Source organism: Gorilla gorilla, chromosome 13 (assembly GCF_029281585.2).
Source record: "Gorilla gorilla gorilla isolate KB3781 chromosome 13, NHGRI_mGorGor1-v2.1_pri, whole genome shotgun sequence".
Taxonomy (NCBI): domain Eukaryota; kingdom Metazoa; phylum Chordata; class Mammalia; order Primates; family Hominidae; genus Gorilla; species Gorilla gorilla.
In genome coordinates, this window is record NC_073237.2 from 25,191,545 (window position 1) to 25,206,798 (window position 15,254).

Here is a 15,254-nt window from a genome sequence, read left to right on the forward strand (position 1 = left end):
ACCATTGTGGAAGTCGGTGTGGCGATTCCTCAGGGATCTAGAACCAGAAATACCATTTGACCCAGCCATCCCATTACTGGGTATATACCCAAAGGATTATAAATCATGCTGCTATAAAGACACATGCACACGTTATGTTTATTCCGGCACTATTCACAATAGCAAAGACATGGAACCAACCCAAATGTCCAACAATGATAGACTGGATTAAGAAAATGTGGCACATATATACCATGGAATACTATGCAGCCATAAAAAATGATGAGTTCATGTCCTTTGTAGGGACATGGATGAAGCTGGAAACTATCATTCTCAGCAAACTATCACAAGGACAAAAAACCAAACACCGTATGTTCTCACTCATAGGTGGGAATTGAACAATGAGAACACATGGACACGGGAAGGGGAACATCACACACCAGGGACTGTTGTGGGGTGGGGGGAGGGGGGAAAGACAGCATTAGGAGATATACCTAATGCTAAATGACGAGTTAATGGGTGCAGCACCAACATGGCACACGTATACCTATGTAACAAACCTGCACATTGTGCACATGTACCCTAAAACTTAATAATAAATAAATAAATCATTTTTATCAAGGGTCCAAGGCATAATCTCTGTTTATCCCTAAGGAGTTTTGGTTCACTGCCAGCCCATGGAATTTTCCAGACAAGCCAATCACATCCTCCTATAGTAACCAGGGGGCACCTCAACCCCTGGATGCTACAAAGCCCACCTCACACAGCCCCTTGCTGTTCATTCTGTTCTTGATTACAATCCCCACGTGGCCCTGTATGGTATACAGTATCTTCCTCCCCTGGGCTGTAAGTATATGAGACTCATGAACTGCTGTGAATCTCATCTGTCCAGTGTCAGGTGTCATGCATTCTGCCATTCCCAGAACTCTAGTGTGGGAATCCCTCTTTCATCAATGAGGTGAATGAGCATCAATTAAAACACATACGTTGAGGCCGGGCACGGTAGCTCACGCCTGTAATCGCAGCACTTTGGGAGGCTGAGGCAGGTGGATCACCTGAGGTCAGGAGTTTGAGACCAGCCTGGCCAACATCGCAAAATCCCGTCTCTACTGAAAATAGAAAAAAATTAGCCGGGTGTGCCAGGTGCAGTAGCTCACAAGGTCAGGAGATCGAGACCACCCTGGCTAACATGGTGAAACCCCATCTCTACTAAAAATACAAAACCTTAGCTGGGCATGGTGGCAGGAGCCTGTAGTCCCAGCTACGTGGGAGGCTGAGGCACAAGAATGGCATGAACCCGGGAGGCGGAGCTTGCAGTGAGCCAAGATTGCGCCACTGCACTCCAGCCCCGGCAACAGAGTGAGACTCTGTCTCAAAAAAAAAAAAAAATTAGTCAGGCGTGGTAGCAGGCGCCTGTAATCCCAGCTGCTCAGAAGGCTGAGGCAGAAGAATTGCTTGAACCCAGGAAGAAGAGGTTGCAGTGAGCTGAGATTTTGCCATTGTACTCCAGCCTAGGTGACAAAAGCAAGACTCCATCTCAAAAAAACAAAAACAAAAAACACACACATTGCAAAAAGTTCTTCCACCAGGTAATCTTCCCACAACATGCTACCAGGCAAATATTCCTCTTCCCAAAGATTTAGTGTCTGGAAAACTGAACATGAAAGGTTCCATCCAGACTGAGGATATCATGAACAGAGAGGCAAAGATGTTGGGCTTAAAACGGAAGACAAGGTAAAAATTTGCAAACTAAACCAAACTATATATATTCTCTTCCAGGTTCGTTACAACAGCCACCTTGGAACTTAATAACCCAGTATAGAAAATCAAACACTTTACTAGTTTACTAAGGAATCCCAGAAGCTGGAGTTGACCATATTCTTTGTGAAAGCTGTACCCTTCTGGGCCTCCCTCATGGCGAGCAGGAATTCCAGGCTTAGTGGATGTTCTACCTTCTTTGACATGTAGTGGGTCATACTCAGATCGATACATAGTCTTGGTCCTGAGTGTTTGGCTTCCAAAAGTTTGTCTTTGGTTAGAGCTCTCAGGAAACGTTTGCTGTGCTGGGGGCAAATGCCTAAAGCAGAAATATCAGAAAGAAATAAAAGTGGAAAACCAGAGGAATATTATATAAGAAACAGATCTTAGCCAGGTGGGTATTTATTTTACATATAAAGAGAAACTTGATACTGATGTAAGGTATTCATTCATTAGAAGATTTACACAGAGTGGTGAGGAGTATGGGCTCTGCAGCACACAGCAGGGTTTAAATCCAAGTTCAGTTTGTTCATTGATTAGCTAAATTATCTTGGGCATAATTATGTTACTTAATTTCTCTAAGCCTCAGTCTCTTCACCTACAAAATGGGAATGATAATAACAGCTCCTCTCTATTGAGATAATCCATGTAAAATTCTTAGAACTGAACCTAACACAGAATACTGAATAAATATTAGCTGTTGCTGGTATCACTCCTATTCTGAGCTTATAAACACATTAGTTAGATAGCTTATGTTTGAAAAGCAACCTTAAATTTTGTTTTTTGTTTTGTTTTTTTTTTTGAGACAGAGTCTCAACTCTGTCGCCCAGGCTCTGGAGTGCAGTGGCTCAATCTCGGCTCACTGCAACCTCTAATCTCCCAGGTTTGTTATTCTCCTGCCTCAGCCTCCCAAATAGCTGGGACTACAGGTGTGTGCCACCGCACCTGGTTTTTTTGGGTTTTTTTTTTTTTGTATTTTTAGTAGAGATGGGGTTTCACCGTGTTATCCAGGACAGTCTCGATCTCCTGACCTCGCAAATCCACCCACCTCAGCCTCCCAAAGTGCTGGGATTATAGGTGTGAGCCACCACACCCAGCTACAAATTTTGCTTTGATGTTTTGATTCCCAAGAAAATACGGCAGTGGGTCCCACATCCCAGATGCTTTTTACTTATACAAAATTCCTACTCTCATTGGAACATGCAGACACGTTTGCTAAAAAATAAATATGATTATACCAACAGTCTCATTTATTGTCACCTGGATTTTCTGCACGATTGGCTTTTCTTCGTTCTTTTTCTTGCTTTCTTTTGCTCTTCTTTGCTGCAACTGTCTTTTCCCAGTGTCTCTGTTTTCTCTGGACATTTTTCTTATATTATCCAGAAAACAAAATTGTTTGAGAACTTCATAAGCACCAAAAAAGGAAAATGAACATTAGAAACATTTGCTTTTTTCTCATTTATATATAAAGTTTGGAGAGAAAAAGGAAATTACTCTTAAAAACAAACCTAGACTGGATCGTGTTTAGAGAAAACAGAGCCCCAGAAAAAGAGACATGACCTGGTCAAGGTCACAGAAAATTCATTAGTGACAGGGCCTGGAGTTTTGATTTCCTGACCCTTCAGAGGTATATCAAAAATTCCCTTTGAACTTTACTTTTCCTATGACTCAAATGGAACTAAAACTTTAAACCAGTTAGCAGAAAATTAATTCATCACTCAGAATACACAAAACTCATTCCGTCTCTCTTTTCACTACCAGTATCCATCTTTAAAACGGGTGTCTTGAGACATTCCATCATTCCAGGCCTATGGCCAGGCAATTCACGCACTCACCGAGCACCATGCCGTACTGCCTGTGGCCAGGATCTCTCCCTCCTGGCACTCGCCTTCCGCATCGATCTGCAGAAGCTGGAAGCCTTCAGGAAGTCCATCTTCACCTGTCTCCTCTAGGATGCCTTCTTGCCCCTGCAGCACAGGTGACTCTACTTTCTGAGTACTCCCTTCCAATTTCCAGTCCATGGACTTAGTCCTCTGTCCTTTCAACCAGACTGGAAAAAGGCGCACTTATGTGAGCTATTACATTATTTCACTAACATAGGTATCTCCCTACATCCAAATGACAAAGTGTTATTGTGTTACTGAAAGAAGTGTGTAAAATACTGAACCAGATTTACTGGACTGAGAAAAGTATGTGTCTTCCAGATACATGATTCAGCAGAGAAACAGTTCAGTAGTAAGGAAGTTTTTTTTGTTTGTTTGAGACAGAGTTTTGCTCTCGTTACTCAGGCTGGAGTACAATGGTGTGATCTCGGCTCACTGCAACCTCTGCCTCCTGAATTCCAGTGATTCTTCTGCCTCAGCCTCCTGAGTAGCTGGGATTACAGGCATCTGCCACGAAGCCCGGCTAATTTTTCTATTTTTAGTAAAGATGGGGTTTCACCATGTTGGCCAGGCTGGTCTCGGACTCCTGACCTCAAGTGATCTACCCATCTCGGCCCCCCAAAGTGCGAGGATTACAGGCATGAGCCACTGCACCCGGCCCCAGATACACTTCTTAGAGGACATGCACAACACCTGACATCTCCAAGCAATCAATGATTATCCATTGCTGCAGTGACACAGATAACCAAGTTATTTATTGTGTACTTTAAAATGCATTATATGATTTGAGGGTAAGACAGAGACTGCAAAAGCCACTTCACCTCCCCCATTATGTTTCAACCAGTTTATTTTCAAAATTGTTCCTTTAGCAAATATTTATTGAATACCTACTGTAAGTAAGGTACTATACTAGAGACATCCTGGGAGAATGAACCAAAATATATAGTAGAGTGACATGAAACCAAGAATTCTTTTAGGTTGTTGGTATCTATCAGTTTTTTTAAACTATGTATTTCCTCCAACTCAGTTGAGTACCACTGCAGTAGAAAGCCACAGTCACCACTGAAAATGTTTAATATCCCTCAGAAGTGCTGAGGTTGAAAACTACAGACAAGCACTCTTACACAACACTTAGTGATGTCATAATTTCAAAGTGGAGTTCAAAATCTGAGAATGATATGAGTCAGAAATGCTTTAGTCAATGGTCAAGTGTCACAGAACACAAATGATGTGACCATTACCTATGGCTGGTCCTCCGGGTGTAGTCACACAACCACTTTTGTGAAAAAATATATCTTAAAAAGTGTTAAGTCTATGTAGTATGATTCATGTATATGGTAAAAAAAAAAAAAAAAAAAAAAAAACTATAATGAAAAGTAACAATCCACACTCCTATCCCTTCCACCTCTAGTGGCAACCCTTGTTAACCAGTTGTTTTTCGTTCTTTTGGTAATTAACTCCTTAAACTGAAATCATATGCTTACATCATTATTTCATGATTCATCAGCTTTGAATGTACTGACTCCCTATGAAACATAAGAATTCAAATCGCTTAAATCAGTCCGTATTATTACTATTTTTGAGACAGGGTCTCACTGTTACTCAAGCTCGAATGCAGTGGCACAATCATGGTTTACTACAGCCTCAACCTGCTCAAGCAATCCTCCCGCCTCAGCCTCCCATGTAGCTAGGACTACAGGCATGCATCACCATGCTTGGCTAATTTTAAAATTTTCTGTAGAGATAGGGGTCAACCCCTATTTAAATTACTTATTTTGAGATGGAGTCTCACACTGTCACCCAGGCTGGAGTGCAGCGTTGCAATCTCAGCTCACTGCAACCTCCGCCTCCCAGGTTCAAGCAATTCTCCTGCTTCAGCCTCCCCAGTAGTGGGATTACAGGCGCCAGCCACCAGGCCCAGCTAATTTTTGTATTTTTAGTAGAGATGGGGTTTCACCATGTTAGCCAGGCTGGTCTTGAATTCCTGACCTCAGGTGATCCGCCCACCGTGGCGTCCCAAAGTGCTGGGATTACATGTGTGAACCACCGCACCTGGCCTATTATTTTTAATTCTTCATTAGTTATCTTGATTTTGAAATTTGAGATCAAGTTACCTTGATCTTTACATTTTTTTGGCAAAGATTTTAAGGGTACAGTTTAATGAATTTGTGTATGTGGTAAAATATACTAATTCAATGAGCTTTAACAAATGTATAGGTTCTGTGTTACTGACAATCCTGTCAAGATATGGAACATTTCCATCACCGCAGAAAGTTTTTGTTTGTTTTTGAGATGAAGTCTCACTCTGTTGCCTAGGCTGGAATGCAGTGGCATAATCTTGGCTCACTGGAACCTCCGCCTCCTGAGTTCAAGCAATTCTCCCATCTCAGCCTCTTAAGTTCCTGGGACTACAGGCACGCACCACCATGTCCAGCTAATTTTTGTATTTTTAATAGAAATGAATTTCACCATGTTGACCAAGCTGGTCTCGAACTCCTGACCTCAAGTGATTCACCTGCCTTGGCCTCCCAAAGTGCTGGGATTACAGGCGTGAGCCACCACACCCAGCCTCACCCCCCAGAAAGTTTAACTTTCTTCTCCACTTTCCAAATCAGTCTTCGTCCCATTCCCACAACTTGCCAAAGGCAACCACTGTTCTGTTTGCTATAACCATGGATTAGCTGTATCTATTATACAACTTCATATAAATAGATGCAAACAGTATGTACTCTTTAGCACTTGACTTTTTTCCCCTCAAAATATTTGAGACTTATACATGTTGCTGCATGTATCAGTAGTTGCTTTTTTATTGCTGAGTAGCATTCCATTGTATGAATATATCACAATTTATTCTGTTGATAGGCATTTGAGATTTTTTCCAGCTTGGGGAATAAATCTGCTATGAACATTTTCATAGATGTGTTTTTATGGATACGTGTTTTCACATCCATTGACTAAGTTTTAAGGTAGAATTGCTAGGTCATAGCATAGGTGTGTATTTAACTCATAAGAAACTGCCATCCATTTCCCAAAGTATTATACCATTTTACACTGCCTGTCACAGCAATGTATGAGCATTCCAAATGTTCCACAGCACCACCATCTGGGGACCTGTACACAGATTTCTGGGGCTCCTTTGCTACACCACTCCCTCCCTGCTGTATCCAGCCATCTCAGCAGCCCTAAATTCAACTGTTTCCTCCACCTAGTGACACAGACGTACTCTGTATGGGCTCCGTGTCACTATGCACCCTCAGGTAGAAAGCCAGGGTGACTGTGGGGCTTAGCTTGTGTGTTTCTTTTCCCTCAAGGATTACAGTCTTGTCCTGACTGCTGCCCAATACCTGAAAACAATTTCTTCATATCCTTTCTCCAGTTTTATAGTTTATTGTAGGAAGGTAAGTCCAATACCCATTCCTTCTGTCATGACAATTACCAGGAGTCTATTACTTTTAAGAATATTGTAAAACTTCTACTTCTTGTTCAAGTTATAGTATTTCTGACTCTCCAATCTTTAGGCTGTGAACATAAACACCCTTATATTTCTATCTCTGTTCCCCCTTTAATTTTCCAACTGAGCCTTTAATTTTATATGGTCAAGGTAGGTTTTACATTCTGCCCTGACAAAACAATTAAGTGCTTTGTCTATCCCCGTGGTATTTTCTAAAATTTGTAAACCAAATTTGTAAACTATTATTTTTTCAGACAGGGTCTCACTCTGTTGCCCAGGCTGGGGTGCAGTGGTGCAATCACAGCTCACTGCAGCCTTGACGTCCCATGCTCGGGTGATTCTCCCACCTCAGCCTCATGAGTAGCTGGGACTACAGGTGCACACCACCATGCCCAGCTAATTTTTGTATTTTTAGTGGAGATAGGGTTTCACCATGTTATCCAAGCTGGTCTGGAATTCCTGGACTCAAGCAATCCGCCTGCCTCAGCCTCCCATAGTGGGATTACAAGTGTGAGCCACTGCACCAGCTGTAAACTGCATTTATATTATAACTCCATAAATATCATTCACTGTAGAGATGGCTAGTGTCCTAGAATTATGTTTTCTTTTCCATTTTGACTCCTGTGTTTGGAAAACATTTCTAGTGTTGAGTTCATATTGCTTTTCTTGTACTCCATCGAATGCTCAAAATTGGGCCAAACTTTAGTTGTTTTCAGTTTAGACACACTTAAAATAGGTTTAAGCGGGAAAATAGCATTCTTAGAATTCAGACACACTTCCCAGCTTGCCACTTGTGAGTAATGGGACAATAGCTAGAGGATTTAAGTCTCTGCCATAGAGTCTCTCCACGAAATGGGATAAAACGACCTCACAGGATTGTTGCAAGAATTAGATACCTTTCACTTACTGATATAAAACAAGTACTCATGAAATAGTTGCTGTTAACTACTATTCAAAACCCCTTCGGTGTTGTTCTTACAGTTGTTATTAGAAGGTAAATCTTCTGAGCAGTTTTGGTTATTCATGACTTATCATGTGAACATGTGACCACCAGATATATTCCTGAAGATGACCAAGTAAATTACCTTCTAGATTTTCAAAATTATAGATTTGAAATGTGTGTCCATTTGTCTGCCTAGGCTAGTTTATTTCTGCCTAGAAATCCTTCAAAATCCAGTACAAATTTTTAAATGTATTTACATACAGACTATCACAAAGAATTAGTGGCATGCATAAAATTTCATAATGTGTATCTCCAGAGAAATGAGGAAAATACCAAGCTGGCTGGGCGCAGAAGCTCATGCCTGTAACCGCAGCACTTTGGGAGGCTGAGGAGGGAGGACCAATTGAGCCTAGGGGTTCAGGACCAGCCTGGGGAACAAAGTGAGACCCCACCTCCACAAAAAATTAGATAAGCATGATGATGCACACCTGTAGTCCCAGCTACTTGGGCAGCTGAAGCCAGAAGATCGCTTGAACCCAGGAGATCAAGGCTCCAGTGGGCTATGATTGTGCCATTGCACTTCAACCTGGGTGACACAGCAAACCCTGTTTCAAAAACAAAACAAAAAATCCAAGCTATTCTTAAACATTTCAGAAGCACTCCACATGAATGAACAGTGAAGTTGATTACAAATTAAAAAAAAAAAAAAGTTAAGAGATAGGTCTTGCTATGTTGCCCAGGCCAGTATTGAACTCCTGGCCTCAGGCCATCCTCCCACCTCAGCTTCCCAGTCACTGGGTAGAGATGTGAGCCACCTCACACCTGTATATGTATATATATGTGTATGTATGTGTGTATATACACACATACACGCATACACACACATGCACACATACACATGTGTGTATACACATATATACATATGTGTGTGTATACATATATCTTTTTTTTTTGAGATAGTCTTGCTCTGTCACCCAGGCTGGAGTGCAGTGGCATGATCTCATTGCAACCTCACTGCAATCTCATGACTCATTGCAACCTCCACCACCCAGGTTCAAGTGATTCTCATGCCTCAGCCTCCCAAGTAGCTGGGTCTACGGGCACGCACCACCACACCACGCTAAGTTTTTCGTTTTAAGTAGAGATCAGGTTTCACTAAGTTGGCCAGGCTGGTCTCAAACTCCTGACCCAAGTGATCCACCCACCTGAGCCTCCCAAAGTGCTGGGATTACAGGAGTGAGCCACCGCACCCAGCCCATATATATATTTTTTTTAACAAAAGATATCTAGACCCCTGTTATGACAATTCTTTTAGATGAATGAACGGACTTTGTTATACCATCAGAGTCATCTGCATTTTCCTGCATATAGGCATTCAGAAAATAACAAATGAAAACATTAAGATAAACTGATCTTTAACTGACAACTTCATTGTATTAGGGTGAGAAAACCAACACCCATTTGTTAAATAAATGCTAGTTAATAGCCATGTGATCTCTTCCTCCTTTAAACTTCATAGCATTTTGTATTCTTACCTGTGTTGACCATTCATTAGTTAATAAACATTCCACCGAGCTCCTACTGTATGCCGGGGCCTGTTGGGGAATGGGAGGCAATGGATCTAGAGATCTCTTTGGAGGTAGTCTGGCTAAGGAGGGGAAAAGAGATCTAGGATAGGAGATCCTAGAGCTACAGACTTCCACTGTTGTTTTCAAAAATTGGAAAGTCTGTGCTGGTATCTTCTCTCCTATCAAACTGAATTCCTTTGTAGGAGGGCTTATACCTACATTTACCTAAACACTTAAGAGTTCACAGTATAGAACCTTGAAAACAGCAGTGTTTATTTTTTGTTTAATTGAACTGAAGTTTACCGCCACCACTCCCACTCCCTTCCTTTCTTTTCCCCTCCTTTTACCTCATGTTTCTCCAAATCTCTACAGTCCCTGAGAATGTTTCTTAAACCAGGAACTTGGGATGCAATAATCTTGAAAATCAAATAAAAACAACTCCAACCACCATCAGAAGAGTAATAGAACAAGCTAACACTCCTGAAGGCGGGGCCCACCTCGTTTGTATCTTTGTATCTCTGTTGACTGGCATAAGGCCTGGCACAGAATGGAAGCTCAATAAATACTGATTAGGTGATTGCCACCTAGGGATCCTCAGAAAGCAAAGGTGAAGTTGGACATCACAGAAGCAGAGATCTGCTCAATCTGTGTGGGACATTATCTATGCCCAGATTTAGCATTTTTTTTTTTTTTTTGGACATAGGAACTACCATTTTAACCATTTGTAAATGTGCAGTTAAAAACACACCTAAGGGCATTCACATTGTGTGCCACCATCACCACTGTCCATCTCTAGAGCTTGTTTATCTTCCTAAAGTGAAACTAATTTAAAAAAAAAAAAAAAAAAAAAAAGACGGAGTCTTACTCTGTCGCCCAGGCTGGAGTGCAGTGGCGTGATCTCGACTCACTGCAAGCTCTGCCTCCCAGGTCCACGCATTCTCCTGCCTCAGCCTCCTGAGTAGCTGGGACTACAGGCACCCACCACCATGCCCGGCTAGATTTTTTTGTATTTTTAGTAGAGACGGAGTTTCACCATTTTAGCCAGAATGGCCCACCTGTCTGGGCCTCCCAAAGTGCTAGGATTACAGGCGTGAGCCACCACACCCGACCCTGTGACCTTTATATAACTCTCCATTCCCCAATCCTGGCAGCACCTTTGTATTTCTTATCTTATGAATTTGAGTGCTGCTCTGGTTTGAATGTTTGTCCCCCTCTCACATTCAGGTTGAAACTTAATTGCCATTTTAACAGTATCAAGAAGTGAGATTTCATTTATTTTTCATTTCTTCATTAAACATCTTTTCTGAGCCTCCAATTATGGGTCCGATGCTGAATATTCATTACTTTCGTTCAACAAAGTTACTAAGCACCTGACATAATATTACATCCTGGGGACTTGGGGATGACATTCGTTCTGCTTTCATGGGGCTCCAATTATCTGACCCTGCCTTGCATGACAGCTGTCTACCTGTTTCCCCACTAGATTATAAACCCAGGGAAGAATTCACCTGTACACCCTTAGTACCGAGCCCTGTGAGCATCCTAAGTATTTGATAATCACCGCTCTTCTGCTTAGAACCCTGCAGTACTCTCCATTTCACTGACAGTAAATGACAGTAAATAGCCCAAATCCATACAATGACCTATGCGGATCACTAAGGTCTACCTTTCTCGTTTCCTCTGCACTCCGGGGTCTATTTGCTGTTCCTCAAACATACCCTTCAAGGCCTTTGCATTCGCCGTTCTCTTTACCCTCAATGCTCTTCCCTAAGACACTCACAGACTACCTTCCTCTCCTCATTCATATTACTATCCAACATAACCTATTTTACTTGTTGTCGGAACCTCCTCCATCCCTTCAATGTAGGCAAGTGTTGTTTGCTTATAGATGCTTAATAAATACTTGCTGAGTTCATAAATCCTCCACTCCGCACCCCCACCCTAGGTTGGCAGAGGCCTCAGACCTTTGCTAGCCCAACTCCCACCTGATGGGCACCTACACTGCCGCTAAGTGATGGCACATCGAATTCAGCCTGAGAGCACCCTGCCTGCGGGTCTCTCCCGGCCCACAGGCTGAGCGTGCGAGTGGAAGCAGGAAGGGAAAGTATCAGGAAGGTGGACTACCACAGGCCACATGACTGCTAAACGCTGCTTTCTCAACGTCCGCCCCACCCGCGAGGGAGGCGGACGTCCCATGACGGACCCCGCAGCCCCCAGCCAGCCCCCTTAACCAGCCGACAGCGTACCTGATCCCCTCACCCCCACGCAGCGGCAACGGCGCGCATCGGATTCCCCCTCCGGCCTCGCTTCCGCTTCCTAACTCCGCTCCGAATGGCATCCTGGAAATTGTAGTTTTTCACCTGCAGGCTGCTCGTGGGGCCGGGCCGGAGGGGAGGCTGCGGCTTCTACTCCCAGCCCTGGCGGTAGGGAGCTGCGTCCTGCTGTGGTGGTTGCCCACCTTCTCTGAACCCCAGTCTCCCCGTCTGGTGGACAGCTATTACAACCCCAACCCTTTACCAACTTCACAGGGCTCCTACAGGTGCTCTGTTGGTTGTCAAGAGCTGGACATTGCAAAACTGGAGTTTGTGAAGCAAAAAAATTCTAAGGCCCGCACCCGACTGAATGGACCTCCTTCTCTGCCACAGGGATTCCAAAGAAACCTTAAAAACTAGTTACGGCCATTACAGGAAGCGGGAGTGGAGCGGCGAGAGCCGGGGCAGGGCGGTTAGACATGCACTGATATTATATCCCATCCCTTTCAGAGTTTAGGCCCAACGGGGACTGACACAACCATCTTTCTAGAACTAAGATATCAAATTCCAACCTGATATCACATTGTGTCCGGAAGTGGTGGATTCTTGGTCTCACTGACTTCAAGAATGAAGCCGCAGACCATCGCGGTGAGTGTTACAATTCTTAAAGACGGCGTGTCTGGAGTTTCTTCCTTCTGGTGGGTTCGTGGTCTCGCTAGCTCCAGGAGTGAAGCTGCAGACCTTTGCAATGAGTGTTACATCTCTTAAGATAGCACACCTGGAGTTGTTCCTTCGCTCCTGGTGGGTTCGTGGCCACACCGGCCTCAAGAAAGCTGCAGATAAAGATCTTCACGGTGAGTGTTATAGCTCACACAGTATGCACCCAAAGAGCTAGCAGTAGCAGGATTTATTGCAAAGAACAAAGCATCCACAGCCTAGAAACGAACCCCAGCGTTTTGCCAGTGCTTACTGGGGCAGCCTGCTTTTATTCTATCTGGCCCCACCCACATCCTGCTGATTGGTCCATTTTACAGAGAGCCGATTGGTCTGTTTTACAGAGAGTTGATTGGTCCGTTTTGACAGGGTGCTGATTGGTGCGTTTACAATCCCTGAGCTAGACACAAAAGTTCTCCAAGTCCCCACTAGATTAGCTAGACACAGAGTGTTGATTGGTATATTTACAAACCCTGAGCTAGACACAGAGTGCTGATTGGTGCATTTACAAACCTTGAGCTAGATACAGAGTGCCGATTGGTGCATTCACAATCCCTTAGCTATACATAAAGATTCTCCAAGTCCCCACCAGATTAGCTAGACACAGAGTGCCAATTGGTGCATCCACAAACCCTGAGCTGGACACAGAGTGCTGATTGGTGCATTTACAAACCTTGAGCTAGATACAGAGTGCTGATTGGTGTATTTACAATCCCTTAGCTAGACATAAAGGTTCTCCAAGTCCCCACTGGACTCAGGAGCCCAGCTGGCTTCATCCAGTGGATGCAGCACTGGGGCCGCAGGTGAAGCTGCCTGCCAGTCCCGCGCCTTGTGCCCACACTCGTCAGCCTTTGGGCAGTCGATGGGACCGGGTGCCGTGGAGCAGGGGTCAGTGCTCGTCTGGGAGGCTTGGGCCTCTCGGGAGCCCACGGCGGGGGTGGGGGTGGGGGTGGGGGTGGGGTGGGGGTGGGGGTGGGGGTGGGGGTGGGGGTGGGGGTGGGGGGAAGGCTCAGGCATGGCGGGCTGCAGGTCCCAAGCCCTGCCCCGCAGGTAGGCAGCTAAGGCCCGGCGAGAAATCAAGAGCAGCGCCGGTGGGCCGGCCCTGCTGGGGGACCCAGCGCACCCTCCGGAGCTACTGGCCCCGGTGCTAAGCCCCTCACTGCCTGGGGCCGGCGGGGCCGGCCGGCCGCTCCGAGTGCAGGGCCCGCCAAGCCCACGCCCACCCGGAACTCTAGCTGGCCCGCAAGCGCCCTGCGAGCAGCCCCGGTTCCCCCTGTGCCTCTCTCTCCCCACCTCCCGGCAGGCTGAGGGAGCCGGCTCCGGCCTCGGCCATCCCAGGAAGGGGGTCCCACAGTGCAGAGGCAGGCTGAGGGGCTCCTCAAGCGTGGCCAGAGCAGGCGCCAAGGCCGAGGAGGTGCCAAGAGCGAGCGAGGGCTGCCATCACTCTGTCACCTCTCAACATGACAGAAAAAGAAAAATTTTTAACCCCAAAATATGTTTCATTGCCGTAATTTGAAATGGCTCATGCAAAGCTGTTTTGTGTTGAGGGTGCGGGAGGGATTTGCATCTGTAAAAAAACCTCTATTAACCTAACTAGATCTTTCCCCTCCCAGGCCCTTCCAATTCTGAAGAGATTAACTGAGTCTTAGCACCTTTTTTCTCCTTCGTTAACAGATGAAACCAAATTTGGACGGCCCATCATCCCACAGCCTTGCCCTTCCCCAGGCTTTGCCACAGCCAGCAGAGCCCTCGAGCTGACACAACCCTTTCCTGAGTACACAACCTCCCTCTCCACTGCCCCAGCCTACAACAGAGATATCAGGGCTTTGACCAGGATGATTCTAGCCCCTGGACACTCTTCTTCCTCCATCAGAGACACGAAGCGGCTTGCCCAAGCCTTGGCCTCTTTATCAGCCACTCTTCCTTCACTCCTGCAGTCCTAAGGGGTCTCACCCATTCAGAGAGACTCCAACCTGAATGAGCCCGAAATATCTCCCGTTCAAGAAACTACAGCTTGGTTGGATTCCTCCTTGGCCCAACAGTTCCCCCCTGTGGACTTTTCTTTCCACAGCTCCTCTATCACCTGCCAGCCATCCCCAATCCATGCTCCAGTCCGTCCATTATCAGCTTCCAGGACGATTTTTTTTTTTTAACAAATTTTTTCTTTTTCTTAAAAAAAAAAAAAAAAAAAAAAAGAGACGGGGCTTCACCATGTTGCCCAGGCTGGTCTTGAACTCCTGGGCTCAAGCGATTCGCTTGCCTCGGCCTCTGAAATTGCTGGGATTACAGGTGTGAGCCACCGTGCCCGGCTGCGATTTTAAAATACTAACACTAAAAATTCATTCCCACCCCCACAACTCTCCGCCCCATAAGGCTTTTTCTTCTTCTTTTTTTTTTTTTTTTTTGAGACGGAGTCTTGCTCTGTCGCCCAGGCTGGAGTGCAGTGGCGCGATCTCGGGCTCACTGCAAGCTCTGCTTCCCGGGTTCACGCCATTCTCCTGCCTCAGCCTCCCGAGTAGCTGGGACTACAGGCCGCCACCACGCCCGGGTAATTTTTGTATTTTTTTTTTAGACGGGGTTTCACCGTGTTAGCCAGGATGGTCTCGATCTCCTGACCTCGTGATCTGCCCACCTCGGCCTCCCAAAGTGTTGGGATTACAGGCGTGAGCCACTGCACCCGGCCCTCCCATAAGGCTTTTTCTAAAG

At 45.2% G+C, this 15,254-nt stretch overlaps 2 protein-coding genes across 7 annotated transcripts in view; one reads left to right on the forward strand and one right to left on the reverse strand.

The window, feature by feature from the left end:
• Positions 1–3,634, forward strand: part of EXOSC3 (exosome component 3) — a 23,104-nt gene extending 19,470 nt beyond the window's left edge. Inside the window, exon 5 of the mRNA XM_055351533.2 lies at positions 3,499–3,634. The gene's annotated coding sequence lies outside the window, so the exon portion shown is untranslated. The remainder of the gene's footprint in view (positions 1–3,498) is intronic.
• The window catches only part of TRMT10B (tRNA methyltransferase 10B), a 26,534-nt gene extending 13,739 nt beyond the window's left edge, over positions 1–12,795 (reverse strand). Inside the window, exons 1-5 of one of the 6 annotated variants that reach the window (XM_055351530.2) lie at positions 12,407–12,795; positions 9,550–9,609; positions 3,573–3,787; positions 2,998–3,106; positions 1,932–2,056 (exon numbers count right to left, since the gene is read on the reverse strand). In XM_055351530.2, coding sequence (XP_055207505.1) covers positions 1,932–2,056; positions 2,998–3,106; positions 3,573–3,787; positions 9,550–9,562 — 462 coding nt within the window. In that variant the 5' untranslated portion in view covers positions 9,563–9,609; positions 12,407–12,795. Of the gene's footprint in view, positions 1–1,931; positions 2,057–2,997; positions 3,107–3,572; positions 3,788–9,549; positions 10,234–11,828; positions 11,891–12,406 lie in introns of those variants that run through there. The other 5 variants (XM_055351529.2, XM_055351528.2, XM_031014926.3 and 2 more) reach the window with 5 other exon arrangements.
• Between the last annotated feature and the right edge of the window lie 2,459 nt (positions 12,796–15,254).